The sequence below is a fragment of the Lissotriton vulgaris genome, chromosome 4_1 (genome assembly GCF_964263255.1).
Source record: "Lissotriton vulgaris chromosome 4_1, aLisVul1.2, whole genome shotgun sequence".
Lineage (NCBI taxonomy): Eukaryota > Metazoa > Chordata > Amphibia > Caudata > Salamandridae > Lissotriton > Lissotriton vulgaris.
This window is the reverse complement of record NC_141691.1, coordinates 1,583,204,203-1,583,224,729: the sequence shown is the minus strand read 5'-3', so window position 1 is coordinate 1,583,224,729 and position 20,527 is coordinate 1,583,204,203. Positions and strand designations below refer to the sequence as shown.

The following is a 20,527-nucleotide window of genomic DNA, read 5'->3' as shown; positions in this document are numbered from 1 at the left end:
ATCGTGACCCGACCCCAGGGGGCAGCACGGCCCACTGTGGCCCCATTCCTGATCCGGAGCAAGTGTCAGGTCACTCTGTTCTTGGGGCTGCGAATGAGAGGCCATGTGTTGCTGCCTGGTGCCCCTGGGGCACCTCATTCAGGTATTTTTATCAATGGGCGGCTGGTGCCGAGCCTGCTGCTTGGGGGCCTCCTGCGTCACAGGCGGGCGCTGGCAGTGTGCGTGCATAAGTGGGGGCACGGTGAATGGTGACAGGGGGCTATGGCGGAGCAGGTGGGGGAGGGGGGCTGGGCATTACTTATTCACAAGCAGCCGGTGCGCATGAGGTGTCAAGATATCGTCAGATTATTAGGCGAGCGCTGCGTGATGCCACCAGAGGGGACAAACTATAAAAATCCAACACCGGTGCTCCTTCTAGTGAAGACTTTACTCCCACAAGAGGTGTGAGGAGGGAGGGAGAGGCAAGCGGAGAAGCGAGGAAGGCGCGGCACCTCAGCATCGCAGCGGCGTTCCCCGTGCAGCGCAGCAGCAGCCCTGCCACCGCGACAGCGCCCTGGTACCGGAGCAGCGCACCTGGCACACCTGCCCCGTGCAGCGCCTCCGGTGCTCCGCGAAGTCCCCGCTCTCGCAGAGGAACTAAGGTGAGTGAAGCTGACTATGCTCGCAGCGCGGAAAACACTTTGTGATCGCAACGAGTCCCTCCGAGGACACTTTTAAAACCACCCGGTGCGCGCTTCTTGCGCCTTTCCTCTTGCCCAAGTACTGCGCCTCGACTTTCATAGCTCACCTTATCATTGGAGAAGCTGGATTAGTCGTGGTTGGGTGCAACAATGACAGAGGGACTCTTTATTGTAGAAATGGGTAACTTTTGGATGTTAATGACCTTCCTCCCACCTAGTGTCTCTATTTTTCCGATTTCACTTAGTTTATCGATATGTTTCGGCATGTATCAAAAAGCAAGTCACCTTCTGTCCTCAATCTTTTCTTTTTCCCTGTTGACTGATTTTCCATGTAAACATTGTACATTCATACATTTCCCCATTTAAGATTGTTAATACAGTTACACGTAAGAACATATTGTCCCCCACCTTCTATGGGGCTTTGGGAAAGAGACCCTTCTCTCTACCTCACTTGTCTAGTTTTCGATCTCACACTTTAACCTAGAAATCAGTATGGTTTGGAAATGGCTAATTCCGAACGGGGTCCATAAATATTTCTTCCTAAGGTTCCCAAATTCCTTCGGATGAGTCTAGCTCCTGCAACCTGTCTTCTGTCTTTGCTATGCAGATAGCTTCAGTTCCGCATTGTCTCTCATTTCGCGCCATAGATTGGCAAAAATTCGCAGCAATTCTATAACTTTGACCCCTAGTTTTGTTTAAGAACGGTCTTTAAATTAAACCCAGCATGCGGACTTCCACGTTTTAACGGCGAACTGAGTCGTAACTGTTTTCTGGCATTCTGACAACGCCTAGAGACCCAGGTGCCTGAGGTTGACATCGCTAGCTGCACACCTGGGCCAGGTGTCCACTGCAGGAACATGTATTTTGTGTAGATAAGCCATGTGCTGTAGGCTGAGTGGTCGTTTACATCTTGCATTACTTTGGGACTTTAGCTATTATTGGGAGCCGTTCGGCATCTGTCAGCCACCTCTTCGGATCCCCTCACACATTTCCCTCCAGCAACAGGTCACCCATCCGAAGTATATCCGCTCTTTGCCCTGCTGCAGTTTCAGCTCTGTGTCTAACTCCCTGAGTGTGCGGTGCAGCCCAGGACCCCAGGGAGTAAGCTCTAGAGTTTTGGTGCCGGCAAGACGCGGCTACAAGCAACACGTGGCCGGGTCTAATAGTTCGGAGTGAATGTGTGTCTTTGCGCGGACCCGCTGCTGTGGCCGTCATTGCTGCACAGTGGAGCGGACCTGTGACGTGTCTGAAGTATCCGGGTTCATGTCACGTGGGTTGCTCAACCATCTGCACCCCACGGAATTCTGCAAGTCTCGGGGCTGGAGGGGTGCGGTCGGGTGCGCTGGGCGGGTAGTGGTACTGGAGTGGAGGGAGGGCGGGTAGGAGGGGGCTCATTCGGTGCCAGGGTCAACGGCGGCCCCAACGGGACTTTTTGGGGGGAAGGGAGCTCAGAGGTCCTACGGAAAGCACGTGCAAGTTGTGTGTGTGGGGGCTCGTCTCTGACACACGATAGGTGATGCCTGCTCGTCCCAGATTTCCCCCTTCTGTCCTCCCCGTGTTATCTCCCCGTGACATCTTATTGCGTGGAACGCCTTGACGGGAGGCATGTTGCGCTCACACTCACACACGTCCCCTACATAATCGCCCCTTCGCTTTCAGCACATTTGCACTCGTGTTAATCATAACTACACGGCCGGGGTTGCTTCTCCCAGTCAGTCCTCAGGTGGAGTCCCGCGGGGTCACTCAGGGTCACTCCTCAGTTACCATCTCCTTGTCTTCCCTGCCTCTTGGTCACCAGTTCTAGCACTCGGTTTCCCCGCTCGTCTATCTCCCTCTTCCACTTGCAAATGACCCCTCTTCGCCGCCTCCTCTCTCTCGCCTGCGAACCCTCTCACTAGCCCAGGCGATAAGCTCCATCCACCCGTGGTCTGTTGCCGTTTTATACAAGTACTGAGGCGTGATACTTTGGAGGGGGCACAACTAGCAGTGGAAAAGAGAACGGGTCGTTATGAGGCGTAGAAAACAGCTATATAACGAGCCATCACCAAAGTCTAGGTAGCTCTGAAAGGGCTGCTCGTGTACCCCTGAGCCGTGCAAAGGAATGGGAGGGATGCAGGTGCACCTCTGAGCTGTGCAAAGGAATGGGGGAGATAGATACAGGTGTATCTCTGAACTGTGCATAGGAATGGGAGAGATGTAGGTGTACCTCTGAGCTGTGCAAAGGAATGGGAGGGATGCAGGTGCACCTCTGAGCTGTACAAGGGAACGGGAAGGATGCAGGTGTACCTCTGAGCTGTACAAGGGAATGAGAGTGATGCAGGTGTACCTCTGAGCTGTGCAAAGGAATGGGAGAGATAGATGCAGGTGCACCTCTGAGCTGTACAAGGGAATGAGAGGGATGCAGGTGTACCTCTGAGCTGTGCACAGGAATGGGAGAGATAGATGCAGGTGTACCTCTGAGCTGTGCAAGGGAATGGGAGGGATGCAGGTGTACCTCTGAGCTGTACAAGAGAATAGGGGAGATGCAGGTGCACCTCTGAGCTGTACAAGTGAACAGGGGAGATGCAGGAGCACCCCTGAGCTGTACAAGGGAATGCGGGTGATGCAGGTGCACCTCTGAACTGTACAAGAGAATAGGGGAGATGCAGGTGCACCTCTGAGCTGTACAAGCGAACAGGAGGGATGCAGGTGTACCTCTGAGATGTGCAAAGGAATGGGGGAGATAGATGCAGGTCACCTCTGAGCTGTGCAAAGGAGTGGGAGAGATAGATGCAGGTGTACCTCTGAGCTGTGCAAGGGAATGGGAGAGATAGATGCAGGTCACCTCCGAGCTGTGCAAAGGAGTGGGAGAGATAGATGCAGTTGTACCTCTGAGCTGTGCATGGGAATAGGAGGGATGCAGGTGCACCTTAGAGCTGGTCACAGCAGTAGAAGGGATGCAGTTGTGTCTCTGAGATGTCACAAGCAGTGGAAGAGCAGATGTATCCATGAGCTATTCAAAACAGTGACAGGGATGCTGGTGTACCTCTGAGCTGTATAAAGCAATGGAAGTGATGCAGGTGTACCCATGTTATGTTATGCTATGTTGGTTTGTATAGTGCACTAATCACACAAGAGGGTATCCAGGCACATGGGCAAGGCGTGTAGATGTGTGGTCTCCAGGGTGCTTATACGGGAAGCCATGTCTTCAGTTTCTTGCAGAACTCAGTAGGTGTGGAAGAGGCTCTGATGTGTTGACAGAGGTAAATCCATGTCTTGAGTGCCATGTAGGAGAATGAGCGACCTCTAGTTTTGCTTTTGAAAATGCGGTACGTGAGTGAGAGTGAGGCAGGGGGGTTTGTGAAAGTATGTGTGGCTGTTCAGGTTTTCTTGTCCTTTGTTATGTAGGGCTTTGATCTCTGCCTAAGAAGTTTGAATTTTATATACCTATGAATGGTGAGCCACTGAAGATTCCTGAGGTCCGGTGTGATGTGGGTGCGGCGTGGTAGGTTGAGTATGACTCTTGTGGCTTCATTCTGAATCGTCTGTGTGGGAGTTGTTTGGAGATTCCAGCATAAGCATCCTGCTGGTGATGAGTCCTTGTGTGATGGTCCGTCTGGTGTTCTGAGGCAGCCATTTGAAGATCACAGCATGCGTAGGATGTGGAATCAAGAGGTGCACACTGCGTTAACTTAAGCCGTCATGTTGAGCTTGTCACCTCGGATGATCCCTAGATTCCTTGCATGGTCTGTGGATGTGGGTGTTGGTTCTAGCTCCGAAGGCCATCAGGTGGAATCCCATGGGGAGGTCTTGTTACCCAAGACCAGCACTCCTGTCTTGTTAGAGTTGAGAGCTTCAGGCAGTGGATTTGCATCCAGTCTGCTAACATGGTCATGCAGTTCGTGATGTTGGTTCTGGTGGTTTTTGTCTTGTCTGTCAGGGAGAGGATGAGTTGGGTGTCATCAGAGTAGGAGATGATGGTGATGTCTTGTGATCGGTTGATGTTGACGAGCGGTGTCATGTATATGTTGAAAAGAATAGGCCTGAGGGGCGATCTCCGTGGGACATGGCATATCAGTTTATTGGTCTCTGACGTGAAGGATGGCAGCCTGACCCTTTGGGTTCTTCCCATGAGGAAGTAACAGATCCGCTTGAGAGCTGTTCAAGGCAGTGAACGAGATGCCGGTGTACCTCAAAGGTGCTCAAAGCAGTACAAGGGATGCTGCTGTATCTGTGCCCAGCTGAATGCAGTGGAAGGGATGCAGTTGAAAGCAGTGGAAGTAATGTTAGATGTACGTCTGAGCTGCTCAAAGCAGTTGAAGGCATGCAGGTGAACTAGTGAGCTGCTGAAGGATCTGGAAGGGGTTGAAACGTACGATCGAGCAGCTTAACCAAGTAAAAGGGAAGTTCGTGTATGTCGGAGCTGTTAAAAGCAGAGAAAGAGATAGTAATGTACTACTGAGCAGCTCAACACACTGAAAGTGACAGAGGTATACTACCGAGCAGCAGAAAGCAGAAGAAGGGGTGTATGTATACCCGTGAGCTGCTAAAAGCAGTGGAAGGAATACAGGTGTACCCCATAGCTGCTGAAAGCAGTGGGAGTGGTGCACCTGTTTTTCTGAGCTGTTGAAAGCAGTGGCAGAATGCAGATGTACTACAGGGGTACTGAACATAGCGGAAAGGATGCAGGCGAACTACTAAGTTGCTGAAGGCAGAGGAACGTGTGGAGGTGTAATAATGAGCTGCTGAGAGTAGAGGAAGGGATGCCAGTGTACAACCGAGCTGCTGAAAGCAGAGGAAGAAACGCTGGGGTACCCCCGGAGCTGCTGAGAGTAGAGGAAGTGATGCACTTGTATTTCTGAGCTGCTTAAAGCAGCGGAAAAGATTCAGGTGTATCCCTGAGCTGTTGAAATCTGTGGAAGGGAAACAGGTGTATCCCTGAGCTGCTGTAAGCAGTGAAAGCGATACACTTGTACCACTGAGCTGCTGAAAACATAGGAAGGGATGCATGTGTACCCATGAACTGCTAAAAGCAGTGGAAGTGATGGCGATGCAGATGTTCCACTGAGCTGCTGATAACAAAGGAAGGGATGAATGTGTATCCATGAACTGCTAAAAGCAGCGGAAGTGATACAGATGTTCCACTGAGCTGCTGAAAACATAGGAAGAGACGAATGTGTACCCATGAACTGCTAAAAGCAGTGGAAGTGATAGCGATGCAGATGTTCCACTGAGCTGCTAAAACAGAGGAAGGGATGAATGTGTACCCATGAGCTGCTAAAAGCAGTGGAAGTGATGGTGATACAGATGTTTCACTGAGCTGCTGAAAACATAGGAAGAGACGAATGTGAACCCATGAACTGCTAAATGCAGTGGAAGTGATAGCGATGCAGATGTTCCACTGAGCTGCTAAAACAGAGGAAGGGATGAATGTGTACACATGAACTGCTAAAAGCAGTGGAAGTGATGGTGATACAGATGTTCCACTGAGCTGCTGAAAACAGAGGAAGGGATGAATGTGCACCCATGAACTGCTAAAAGCAGTGGAAGTGATAGCGATGCAGATGTTCCACTGAGCTGCTAAAACAGAGGAAGGGATGAATGTGTACACATGAACTGCTAAAAGCAGTGGAAGTGATGGTGATACAGATGTTCCACTGAGCTGCTGAAAACAGAGGAAGGGATGAATGTGCACCCATGAACTGCTAAAAGCAGTGGAAGTGATGGTGATACAGATGTTCCACTGAACTACTGAAAACAAAGAAAGGGTTGCAGGTGTATTCATGAGCTTGTAAAATAAGTGGAAGAAATGTAGTACAACTGAATTTCTGAAAGTAGGGGTCATCGTGCAGGTGTATCCTTGAGTTGCTGGAAGGGATGCAGGTGTACCATGATCTTCTGAAAGTGGGGCAAGGGAAACAGGCGTGGCTCCGAGCTGCTGAAAAAGATGCACTTGCACCACTGAGCTGCTGAAAACAGTAGAACGTGTACAGGAGTGCCCCTGAGCTGCCAAAAGCAGGGTAATGGGTGCAGGGGTGCCCCTCAGCCGCTAAAAGCAGTGGTAGGGATGCAGGTGCACCCATGAACTGCTGAAAGCAGTGGTAGGGATGCAGGTGCACCCATGAACTGCTGAAAGCAGTGGTAGGGATGCAGGTGCACCCATGAACTGCTGAAAGCAGTGGAAGGGATGCAAGAGTTCTATGAGCTGTTAAAAGCAGCTAAAGTGATGCACTTGTTCCCGTGAGCTGCTTAAAAGAGTGGCAGCAATGGGGTGAAGCTGAAAGTAGTGGGAAGACAGAGGTTTAGCTTCAAGGCGCCAAAGACAAGCAAGAGATGATGCAGGAAAAGATGTGCGGCGCAGAAAGCAAGGGAAGAGGCACATTTGGAGTTGTGAGGTTCTGGAAACAGTGTGAAGACGGAGGCGTTTCTGACGCACTGAAGCAGCATCGACAGAGGCGCAGGCATAGACCTGAGAACAGCAAAAGAGAAGGCATTAATGTGCAGGAAGCAGCAGGAGAAATCGAAATGTATCCCAGAGATAGTAACTGGAGTGGAGAAGTTAGTCTTAGTTTTGAGGCGCGGGAAGGAGTGCAAGAGGTTCAAGTGCAGCTCTGAGATCCTGAAGGCTGTGTAAGTGAAAGGGGTGCTCACTTGAGATTCCGAAAGCAGCAACAGAAAATGGTAGCGCACCGCTCGAGGAGCTGGAAGCTGTGTAAATGATACAGGAGTATCTTGGAAACGGCAATGTTTTTCGTGGCATTTCTCCTCAATTTTGACGAACTCGTTTTTGCTGGCCATAGGACTCTGAGCACTTAACTCCTGCTGCTCACCAGTGGTAAAGTGCTTGTGCTCATCTCTCGGAATGTTAGAATCGACATATCCCTAATTATCACATTTTTAAATGTACTTGTAAATCCATAGTATATGGTAAACATGTATCCAGGGCATGTATATTTAATGCTACTAGTGGGCTGCTGCACTCGTCGTGCCATGCGCTAAAGCAGCATGGTACCTGGGTATGCAGTTTTAATCTGTCATTCCGAGCTGGCAAAACAAACATTTTGCCAGTGCTAAACCTTACTTTTAGATACTTATAAGACACCCCTAGAGTAAATCTGAAACCCCCACCAAACAGGGTGCATGGCATTTAACCCGTACGATGCTGATGACGGAACCGCTCCGTCATCAGCTGCGGTTGGGCTGTGCTGATGACGGAGCGGTCCCGTCATGGCCCGGCCGCCGCGCCTGCGCGGCGCTGATTTCGCACCTGCGCGGCTCGTTCTATTGAGCGGGCGGGGCCATGACGGAACCGCTCCATCACGAGCACAGCCCAACCACGGCTGGTGACGGAGCATTTCCGTCACCAGCATGCGGCCACCGCGCGGCCGCCCCGCCCTCTTAGCGCTGCGGCGGAATAGCCGCAGCAGCGATGTGGTTAAAAAGTAGGACATGCATATTTAATGTTTTACATGTCCTGAGAGTGAAAAACCTCTAAAGTTGATTTTTAGTGCGGCTCACCTATAGACTAACACTGGTTTACATTATTACCTGAATGCAAAACCAGACACACTTAAGTGGGCAATCCAAATAATCTCAATCACAAGAGTAATCCATGGTCTAATTGCCTGACCGCTGCCATTAAAGATCTATATCTCCTCTCGGATTATCATTTTTGCACAAATTCATACTTGGCTCTGAAAGATATACTAAAAAAACAAGTGCAACTTGTATCCAGGGAAGCAGACCTGACCAAAGTACAAACAATGGCACGCTTTGAATCAATATGAAAATCATATGAAAATAATTAAATGAATTCAATTTAAAAAAAAAAGGCATTGGGCAGATCTTGCAGAAATCATGTCCTGTGTGCAAGGTTCATGGTCCTGCCCATTAACGAGCATAGAGCAAATTCGAGAAAACAAATCAATGGGCAATAAGGGATGTAGGTTTTGCAAGTATGGAAGAGAATCGACTGTCCATTTATTCTGCTGCTGCCCTGAATTCTTAACTGCACATTGCACTTTACTTAGACCAATGTTTAAACAAATTTTATTATGCACTAGCATTTGTTTCACTACCTCCGACACAATGGAAATCGCTCGGTTTGGAAAATTTATAAACATAACAAGTAGCAAAAGGAAGGCCTTGAAGAGTTAAAGCTGCATCAGAAAGGTAATAATTACCACAACTCAGACAACTTGCATTGGGATTATTAGGCACCACGTTGAAATATTCATTATGCTCTTTTTTTTTAAAGATCTTCCTGTTAATGTCTGGTATTTGTGTGCTGTTGATAATAACATTTTATCTTTTAAAATACTTTGCTGTTTTTAATTTTTAATATTGATAAATAGTCTTACTTTTATTCTGTTGTATGCAATTATTGTAATGATTTATCCAAAATGAATCAAATAAGTCATTCATTCATTCATTCACTATTACTTTTAATAAGTCCTAAATTCAGTTTGGAGGTCGCTAGAAAAAATGGTTTAAGGACTTATTTTAATAGTAATTTTAAAATAAATCCAACTTAATGGTCAAGTTCCATTTAATAATACTAATTTGGAAATGACACTTTTAGACAGTTGTCATTTTTTTGCCTAACGTCTAGAGGCTTTCCTGAAAGTGCCCAGCAGTCACCTGCCTCTGAGGGCTCCTCCCAGTGGTGAGTTGTGCATCACTCCCAGACAGTGGCATACAGTGGGGGAAAATTGGAACCCACCGACCTCTCCTCAGAACAGTCTGGGACCTCTGAAGACCAGATGAACGACTGTCCTGCTGTTTGAAATCTGAAGGAAGACTGGACCTGCTTGCCTTGAACCCAGGAGCCCAGAAGTGGCTCCAAGGATCAGTTGGCTGACCTCCCGTTTAAGCTCAGGGACACAACAAGCTTCCAGAGGCCTCTCTACCTGCACCATTTGGGGTGAAGATCGTTACTTACGCGGACGACACGCAGCTAGTGGTAGCACTGGACCCCCCCCCTTAACTCTTATCACAGTTTACACGAATGCCTGGAAGCAGTTGCTACCTGGATGTCTGGCTCTTGTCTTAAACTTAACGGGGACAAAACAGAGATAATGCTCCTTGGAAATAACATCGCAAAAACCATTGACCCTATCTGGCCTCTCTGTTTAGGGAGTCCCCCGCAACCCAAGGAGCAAATCAAGAGCCTAGGCATCTGGCTTGACCACACTCTTTCCTTCAACCATCAGGCCACCAAGCTCGCTGCCACCTGTTTCGGGCTGATGAGACTGCTTCGTAAAATCCTTCCTCTCCTTCCATTCCACTCGAGACGAATTATGGTTCAAGGATTGATCCTCTCCCGCCTCGACTGTGGAAACGCCTTATATCTTGGAGCACCTCAATCCACACTCAACAAACTCCAGGTCATTCAGAACTGTGCGGCAAGAATTCTCCTGGATATTCCCCGCCGAACCTCAGTAAGAGCTAGACTGAGAGATCTTCACTGGCTCCCGGTGAGATCCAGAATTGAATTTAAGAGCATGTGCATCGCACACCGCTCTTACTGGGGAACAGGTCCCTCCATCAACTCCCCCCTTGTGAAAGCCTACCAGCCCACCCATTCCCTCAGATCTGCGACCTCCCACCTCGCCTCAGTACCACGCATCAGGAAGGCCAAATGCGGAGGCCGCTCGCTCTCCTACAACCTAGCCAGGATCTGGAACTCCCTCCCCTTCCATATCAGGTCTGAACCCAACCTTCTCACCTTCCGGAAGATTCTTAAAACCTGGCTATTCAGCAAAACTTCGGTTTAAAACTTCACCCAGCCCCTCCTATTCCAGCCTCTCCAGCTCAGCTCAAGCTCTTTACAGCGCTGGGACGCCCCTGGGTAGCCAACGCGCTTTACAAATCCTCATTCCATTCCATCTGCCCAGCTGACCAGTTGCAACTGGAACCAGACCCTGGACCCTCCTGCTGGTCTCTGTTGGAGTGAGTTTCAATCCCCAAGTGGTACCCTCCAGGTCTGGGACCATTGGCTGGTGTTAGAGAGAACTCCTCTTTTTTTTTCTTCTGAGTTTTATATAGCACATACTTGACCTGAAGGTATCAGGTATCAGAGTGTATTACATGAGCATCAGTTGCATTACACAAGGACATATTCATTTTTGTTAGGCACGGGGAGATTAAGTGATTTGCCCAGAATCACAGGATGTTGAGCGTCATTGCCGAGACTCAAACCTAGTTCCCCAGATTAAAGATCGACCACCCTAACCATTAGGCCAGATCCTCACCCCAAACATCAAGAGCTGGGACATAGAAACTTTTTGCCAACTTTCTGCGTGGAGAACCGATGGAGAGCAGGATTGCTGTTAAAGGTATATCTGTCAAATCGCCTGTCAGCCGTAGCTTGATGGTTTGCACCACTGAAGATCTTACATTGAGAAACGTTTCAAAGCTCAAACATAGAGGGCTTCATCAGGACCAACTCCGAGCAACTTCTGTTCATCGCTGAAGCCACCACGGGCATGGATTTTGGACTTTTCCCATTCAGAGATTTCTAGTCTTCATCAACAACCACACCGGGATCCACTCTTCAGCAACACAATGTCAAATCCAATTTCAGATCCAGCTTACAGCTTATTCTGCTGCTGACTTGTCGGTGACTACTTTTTCTCCATAAAAGTTTCTTAGTCAGAAGATGAAGTTTCCATGGGGATGAAACAGGTCTCTGCACCCGACCCGCACTCAGTTGTGTTCAGCCTTAATTTTTTATAAGCATGGGCGGAAAATCCGTTCCGCTCGCGGATTTTGCGGATTTTCGGTAAATTCGCAATCCGCGAGATTTGAGAATTTCCTGCAAAATCTGCGAGCGGAACGGATTGGGTCAAAAGTTCAAGCTGACTTTTGTAACTCTTTTAGAATGGCGCCAGCAAGCTGCCAGTGCCATTCTAAAATAGTTACAAAAGTCAGCTTCAACAGGAAGCTCTAATAGATAAAGTAAAGCAGGTGCTGCTCAAATTCAGTTACACAATCATTAATCACCCCAAACTTGGTGTGATTAATGATTGTGTAACTTAATTTGACCTTCAACTGGAGCACCTGCATTACTTTATCTATTTGTGCTTCCTGTTGAAGCTATTTCTAGCTATTTTAGAATGGCGCTGGCAGCTTGCCGGCGCCATTGTAAGTGGGGCTGAGGGTAGAAGGGCACAAAAGTGGGACAGAGGGCAGAAGGGGACAAAAAATGAGTGGGGCAGGGGGCAGAAGGGCACAGAAACGAGTGGTACAGAGGGCAGATGGGCATAAAAAACGAGAGGGTGGCAGTTTTTAACCAGGCAAAACCCCCCCGTGAAAACGCAAAGCGCCTCGCGAACACCCGCGAACACGCAAAGCGCCCCGCGAACACCCGCAAACACGCAAAAATAAAAATATCCGCAAATTCGCGTGAATTTGCGAATTTTGCGGATTGCGAATTCGCAAATCTGCAAATTCGCGGATTGCGAATTCGCAAAATTCGCCCATGCTTAATTTTTTTTACTTGGACCCAGTCTAGTGTGACCAGATAACCATGGTTGGCTCTTTGTACTTTTTGGTGATATTTCTAATTCACATTTAAAAAATTCATATGTATGGTTCTCTTTATTGGATTTTGTTAATTTTGATGTCATTGTATTTACTAAAATGCTGGAAAATTCTTCTAAATTGGTTTGGATTTTTTCTTTTGTTGTGTTAGTTACTTTATTACTGTTTGAGTGCTAAAAAAATACTTTACACATTGCCTCTAAGATAAGCCTGACAGTTTTTGCCTCACTACTAGTGGGTTAAGCAAGAATTTATTTAGTGATTTTAGTGGTTCACCCTGACAAGGAATGTGAATATTTGAGGTCGGACCTAACACCCCCACCACAACCATTACTCCAGTTTCTTACTATGTACGCCCGAGGAATAGAAATAACTGGCAGAAAGAAGATGCAGCTCTGAGGTGAAAAAAGCAGTGCACGAGATAGAGGCATAGATTTGAGGTGCTTACAAATCAGCGGGATAATGAGGCTGCATCTCATGAAGTGCAGCAATAAATGGTAGAGACGCAGGTAGGACTCTGATCAGGTACTAAAGGCGGCATAAGTAATGCAGTTAAATATCTGAGGTGCTGACAGCAGTGTAAGAGATGCGTGTGTAGCTCTGCGGTGCTGACAGCGGTGTAGTGGAAGCAGGTGTAGCTCTGTAGTGCCGAAAGCAGTGCGAGAGATGCAGGAATATCTCTGAGGCGCTGACAGCAGTGTAGGAGATGAAGTTATATCTCTGAGGTGCAGACAGCAGCGTAAGAGATGCACGTGTAGCTCTGCAGTGCTGACAGCAGTGTAGTGGAAGCAGGTGTAGCCCTGTGGTGCTGAAACCAGAGGAAGAGTTGAAGGTATACCTCTGAGGTGCTGACAGCAATGTAAGAGATGCATGTGTAGCTCTGCAGTGCTGACAGCTGTGTAGCGGAAACATTTGTAGCTCTGCAGTGTTGAAAGCAGTGCAAGAGTTGAAGGTATACCTCTGAGGTGCTGACAGCATTGTAAGAGATGCAGGTATATGAGGTGCTGGCAGCAGTGTAAGAGATGCAGGTGATCTCTAGAGTGCTGAAAACAGTGCAAGAGATGCATATGCAGCTGTAGTGCTGACAGCAGTGTAAGAGTTGCATGTGTAGCTCTGCAAGGCTGACAGCAGTGCAGGGCATGCAGGTGTAGCACTGCAGCACTGAACCCAGTGTAAGAGATGCAGCTATGTCTCTGAGGTGCTACAAGCAGTGCAAGAGATGCAGATACATGTCATGACAGCAATGTAAGAGATGCAGGTATATGAGGTGCTGACAACAGTGTAAGTGATGTGGGTATATGAGGTGATGACAGCAGTGTAAGAGAGCATGTATATGAGGTGCTGACAGCTGTGTAGGAGATGCAGGTATATGAGGTGCTGATAACAGTGTAAGAGATGTAGCTATATCTCTGAGGTGGTAAAAGCAGTTCAAGGTATGCAGGTATATAAGTCATGACAGCAGTGTAAGAGATGCAGGTATATAAGTCATGACAGCAGTGCAAGAGATGCAGGTACATAAGTCATGACAGCAGGACAAGAGATGCAGGTGTACGAGGTGCTGACGGCAGTATAAGTGATGCAGGTATATGAGGTGTTGACAGCAGTGTAAGAGATTCAGGTATACGAGGTGCTGACAGCAGTGAAAGAGGTGCAGCTATATCTATGAAGTGCTAAAAGCAGTGCAAGAGATGCAGGTATATAAGTCATGACTAAGTATGGGCGGAAAATCCGTTCCGCTCGCGGATTTGGCGGATTTTCGGTAAATTCGCAATCCGCGAGATTCGTGAATTTCCCGCAAAATCCGCAAATCCGCGAGCAGCGGATTTTATGGCTTGCTCGCACTGTTCGCGTGAGTTCGCGGCTTCCCAGTTCAACTTCGCGCCCCGCGAATAAGCGCTAAATTGCAGAAATACGATCTTAGCAAAACTGAAACTACTTACCAGGTTCAAAAGTTCAAGCTCATCATTAGTAGCCATTTCCTGTAGTGCTTCCTGAGGGGCCCCTCCAGAGTTCAGTTGCCTACTTGCAACTATTATGTGACCCTGCTCTGACCCTCAGAATAGTTACACATATGCCACAAAGGTCCTGAATTACAGCTAAGGGAGACAAGCAGGAGCCAGGCTGGAAGTTCAAATCCAGTGACACATTAATCAGCCCCTAATTCATTATTGTCAGTTGGGGCAGGGCAGGTGTTGTAACTAATTTTGCAACAATGAAAGCACTTAGCAAGTGCAAAAGATCACTAATCAGGAAGCACTAAGGAAGCAGGTGCCAGCTAAAAAAATATTCTGTGACACATTAATCAGCCCCAAATTAATTCAGGTCACTTGAGGCAGGGAAGGTGTGCTTTGCTTTGCCACAATAATGTACACTGGACAACCAAAGGGTGCTGTGATGAAACAGAGGGTGGCATGGGTGAGCCAGAGGGTGGCATGTGGTGACAGAGGGTGGCAGTGATGAAGAAGAGTGTCCCAAACAGGCTGGACACATAGAAACAACAAGTTCGCAAAACTTGCGACCCGACAGGTAAGTTCGCGTTTGTGAAATTGTACAAAAACCCTCGCGACCTGGCAGAAACCCGCGCGAACACACAAAAAAAAAAAATCCGCAAATTCGCGAGAATTCGCGGATTTTGCGGATTCCGAGTTCGCAAATCCGCAAAATTCGCGAACGCGAGATTCGCAAAATTCGCCCATGACTAGTCATGACAGCAGTGTAAGAGATGCAGGTATATAAGTCATGACAGCAGTGTAAGAGATGCAGTGAGGTAAGTCATGACATCAGTGTAAGAGATGCAGTGATATAAGTCATGACAGCAGTGCAATTGATGCAGGTATATACGTCATGACAGCAGTGCAAGAGATGCAGGTATATGAGGTGCTGACAGCAGTGTAAGAGATGCATGTATATGAGGTGCTGACAGCAGTTTAAGAGATGCATGTATATGAGGTGCTGACAGCAGTGTAAGAGATGCAGGTATATACGTCATGACAGCAGTGTAAGGGTTGCAGGTATACGAAGTGCTAAAAGCAGTGTAAGAGATGCAGATATATTAGGTGCTGACAGCAGTGTAAGAGATGCAGGTATATGAGGTGCTGACAGCAGTGCAAGAGATGCAGGTATTTGAGGTGCTGACAGCAGTGTAAGAGATGAAGGTATATGAGGTGCTGAGAGCAGTGTAAGAGATGCAGGTTTAGCTCTGTGGTGCTGACAGCAGTGTAACAGGTGCAGGTATATGAGGTGCTGACAGTAGTGTAAGAGATGTGCATATATGAGGTGCTGACAGCAGTGTAAGAGATGCAGGCATATGAGGTGCTGACAGCAGTGTAAGAGATTCAGGTATATACGTCATGATGGCAGTGTAAGAGATGCAGGTATATGAGGTGCTGACAGCAGTGTAAGAGATGCAGGTATATAAGGTGCTGACAGCAGTGTAAGAGATGCAGGTATATGAGGTGCTGACAGCAGTGTAAGAGATGCAGGTATATGAGGTGCTGACAGCAGTGTAAGAGATGCAGGTATATGAGGTGCTGACAGCAGTGCAAGAGATGCAGGTATGAGGTGCTGACAGCAGATTAAGAGATGCAGGTATATGAGGTGCTGACAGCAGTGTAAGAGATGCAGGTTTAGCTCTATGGTGCTGGCAGCAGTGTAAGAGATGCAGGTATATGAAGTGCTGACAGTAGAGTAAGAGATGCAGGTATACGAGGTGCTGAAGGCAGTGTAAGAGATGTAGGTATGTAAGTCATGACAGCAGTGTAAGGGATGCAGGTATATGAGTTGCGGACAACAGTGTAAGAGATGCAGGTGTATAAGGTGCTGACAGCAGTGTAAGAGATGCAGGTATATGAGGTGCTGACAGCAGTGTAAGAGATGCAGGTATTTAAGTCATGACAGCAGTGTAAGAGATGCAGTGATATGTCATGCCAGCAGTGTAAGAGATGCAGGTATATGAGGTGCTGACAGCAGATTAAGAGATGCAGGTATATGAGGTGCTGACAGCAGTGTAAGAGATGCAGGTTGAGCTCTATGGTGCTGGCAGCAGTGTAAGAGATGCAGGTATATGAAGTGCTGACAGAGTAAGAGATGCAGGTATACGAGGTGCTGAAGGCAGTGTAAGAGATGTAGGTATGTAAGTCATGACAGCAGTGTAAGAGATGCAGGTATATGAGATGCGGACAACAGTGTAAGAGATGCAGGTGTATGAGGTGCTGACAACAGATTAAGAGATGCAGGTATATGAGGTGCTGACAGCAGTGTAAGAGATGCAGGTTGAGCTCTATGGTGCTGGCAGCAGTGTAAGAGATGCAGGTATATGAAGTGCTGACAGTAGAGTAAGAGATGCAGGTATACGAGGTGCTGAAGGCAGTGTAAGAGATGTAGGTATGTAAGTCATGACAGCAGTGTAAGAGATGCAGGTATATGAGTTGCGGACAACAGTGTAAAGGATGCAGGTGTATGAGGTGCTGACAGCAGTGTAAGAGATAAAGGTATATGAGGTGCTGACAGCAGTGTAAGAGATGCAGGTATGTAAGTCATGACAGCAGTGTAAGAGATGCAGTGATATGTCATGCCAGCAGTGTAAGAGATGCAGGTATATGAGATGCTGACAGAAGTGCAAGAGATGCAGTGATATATTAAGAGATGCAGCTGTATGAGGTGCTGACAGCAGTGTAAGAGATGCAGTGATATGTCATGCCAGCAGTGTAAGAGATGCAGGTATATGAGGTGCCGACAGCAGTGTAAGAGATGCAGTGATATAAGTCATGCCAGCAGTGTAAGAGATGCGGGTATATGAGGTGCTCACAGCAGTGTAAGAGATTCAGGTATATGAGGTGCTGACAGCAGTGTAAGAGATGCGGGTATATGAGGTGCTGACAGCAGTGTAAGAGATGCAGGAATATGAGGTGCTGACAGCAGTGTAAGAGATGCGGGTATATGAGGTGCTGACAGCAGTGTAAGAGATGCAGGTTTAGCTCTGTGGTGCTGGCAGCAGTGTAAAGTATGCCGGTGCAACTCAGAAGTTTCTGAAGAAGTGCTTGATTTTTCAGGGTTGCACTCAGTTGTCATGCTTGCTCTCCATGGTGCTGAAACATGCTTCGGTTGGAGATGAGGCAAACAGCTGCAGATAGAGATGAACAGAGCGCCGGCACAGAGTAGAAATCCGATTAGATCCCGGCTGTGCAAGGATTCTGGCCTGCTCCCGCATTAGGAGGGCTGTGTGCTGGCAATCATGTAGCCTCAACTGGCAAACGGTCCCTGCAACCAGATAGGGTGATTGGTGACTCGTTCACTGCCAACACCAAACTACAAATGTCTCTGTTGTCCAAGTTTTGTCCTGACCTTTAAAAAGGTGTCAGATGTCAAAGGGAGCCGATCTGAAAATGGCCATTAGTGGCTAACAGACTTGACAGTCTATCTAGGATAAGAAAACGGCATTCTGCATGTTGGTCAAAGACATAAACTGAGAAAAAAGTTTCTCACGGTCTATATTTTTAGAATGTAGGCATTTGTGTGCTCTGGGTGAATGCGAGCTATGGAGTTTTGTAATTACGCCATTAGTCACTGCTTACATATAAGCGAATACAGAGAACAGTTTTGGAACTTAATTTGAGCTAATTAGTATTACCTCATTTAGGGCCACCCACTTTATTAAGTGAAAATCTACAAGGATTCAAACTCTTGACTTGCTGGTCACATAAGGCTGGCTGTAGAGAGATTCCCATGAGCTATTCACCAGGACTGTAGGCTGCATGTTACACATGGATCTCTTCCTCAAATGCCTTAACATATTGAACTACCCTACACAGAGAACAAGCATGTGACATATTAGTTTGCATATCAGAATATCGTTGGCTATTTCTCTGGAACCCCATAATCTGACTGTCATTGACACTGCTCTTCCTGACTCTAACCTTCCCAACTCTGTCTTCTTTAAAAATCTTATCCCATTTGTGAGTTCCCGGAATAATTTTGTTTTTCAATTTAATTATTGGATGAGAACAAGGTACAACATTGTTTTTGTTCTCAACTGGCTTTCTCTTTCTCTTCTCCCTCTCCTGCAGATTCTGTGTCTCCCACCATGAAGCTGCAGATGCTCTTTTCCACTGTGGTTCTCCTGGTCGCTCAACTTCCCAGCAATGAAAGCCGATCCCTTGGCAGACCCCTTGCTGCAGTCTTGGGATTGTCCTCCCCACCTTCAACTCACCTCCAGTTCCAGCCGTTCCTGCTACGCATGGGTGAGGAGTACTTCATCCGCCTGGGGAACCTCGACAAGCGGCTGCCAGCCTCGCTTTCAGGAAACCGCCTGCCTGAGGCCTTCCAAGAAATGCAGCTCCTGCAGCAGGGCTCAGAGACGGGGGAGCTCAGGGCTAGCCCTCTTGGTGGGGAGCAAAGCTCCTATAGTACGCGGGAGGAACCTACGGAGAAGGGCAAGCGATCCGAGGATCCACCTATCTCCTTGGACCTGACTTTTCACCTCCTGCGAGAAGTCTTGGAGATGGCCAGGGCAGAGCAGATAGCTCACCAAGCCCACAGCAACAGAAAACTCATGGACACCGCAGGCAAATAGCAAGTCCTTTCCTGCTGGAGAAATGGTCCTTAGAGATCTGAAGTTGCCCCATGTCAGTTCTGAGCAAGTTACTCCGCAAATATCATGTGATGCACTGTGGTCTTGTACTTTTGCTTTTGAAATGGCAAATACCTGACTACGGGTATATTGCTGCACACTGGCGTCAAATTATGAGTCACCATCATCCAGTTCCGACCCTTTAAGAAACATTTCTTTGTATGCTAGTATTTTGGTACTAGTAGTTTTGCTTTAAAAAATGTATGTACTAGCACAGCAATTGATACAGTGAAGCATGAGTGCTGATTACCACTTTAAGAGAATGGATGGGTTTTGGTGGCCAAGTACCTCTTTTTGGACAATCAAGTGAGCATTGAGGGATTAGGAATTCGCACAGTGGCTTTTTTCAGCTCCCACAGTATTCATTTTGCAGGTTCTGCTGGCGCTCTCTATACACCAGCACGCTACTACATTTAGATCTATCTGAACGTTACCACAGTGGATCATATCTGGCCAATAAATCAGTCATAGACATGGAATGATTATAAAACATCTCAGTAATTGTTAAAAGTCAACTACCAAGGGTGAGTTTGTGAAACTTGGAGGGACAACACAGGCTCTATCTGTGAAAAAAGAAGCAAATCTGCAAACACAGATTTGCTACGTTTTGGCATTCATCTCATCCTGAAAGAATCTTCATAGAAAACTGCGCTTGGCTCAGGTTTCCAAACAGATTCCTGGGGAATTCCCATGATTTTCAATTTGGTGATCTATTTCCTCTTTACAGAGTTCTCCGTGGCGGGGAACTCAATATGAAGGGAGTGCATTTCCCTGCGCAAATGCACATTTTTCTCCTTATTCCCACCTTGGAGACATCCTTTCCCCTACACCCTCACCACATTTGGGTCGGATCCATTTTCTGTCCCACCTTGGAAGAGGAGTTATGCCAGCCCAGTACTGTGGTAAATATCTGACTATTTCCAGTGTGGAAAGAGGTTGGGATGTAGTTTGGGAATGTGAACAAAATTCCATGTTTTTGGAAGTTCCAAAGTTAAGTCATGCATTACAACACCCTATTTTCACCCCTTGAGTGGGATTTACGGCTCTGGAGATCTTAGCATTCATGGCAGAGATCTTCACTCCCTACTAGGGCTCAAAATACATAAGGTAGGTTGTAAACTAAGTTTACCACAAATTAAACTTCACGAGGAAGGCTCCATGTGTTCTTACTATTCTACATTTCCTCCAAGAGATCATTTTAAATGGGTTCTAACCACTTTATCTTTGTTGGTAAAGACTCTTGGGTTCATTTTTGACTTCAACCTATCCACGGTTGAACATGTCAATACAGTAATGTCTGGGGATATACTAACTTTACCTCATTCATATTGGATTGTGTTTTGTCAAGGGTGGACTCGGGTTATGCTACGCAACTGGCCCACTGAAGACCATCCTTGAGCCCTTAAAAGCTATTTTCCATTCTGCAGCTAGACTAAGAACTAACAAAGTAGCGTGGACAACAGGACTCTTGTCTTGGGGTCCAGTGAGCACATAATTATAAATCTGCTGGCCTTGTCAATAATGATGGTACATTTAGGGCCCCCAAACTACCTGCTGGAAAGTTAAACATTGTGAGTTTGTTGTTTCACAAATTACAATACTCCTTTTATCTGAATTGTTATACCACATTTCAGATTTTCATTATTTTTATGGCATTTTACCTTGTGAGTTATCCAATTTATTCCATCGGGAAACT

The 20,527-nt window shown here is 47.2% G+C and overlaps 1 protein-coding gene across 1 annotated transcript; it reads left to right on the top strand.

Moving 5' to 3' along the window:
• Positions 1-469: 469 nt before the first annotated feature.
• CRH (corticotropin releasing hormone) lies at positions 470-20,384 on the top strand. The gene is made up of 2 exons (XM_086966988.1): positions 470-641; positions 18,269-20,384. The coding sequence occupies exon 2, from the start codon at positions 18,286-18,288 to the stop codon at positions 18,772-18,774; it is 489 nt and encodes a 162-aa protein (XP_086823114.1). The 5' UTR covers positions 470-641; positions 18,269-18,285; the 3' UTR covers positions 18,775-20,384.
• The last annotated feature ends 143 nt before the right edge of the window (positions 20,385-20,527 follow it).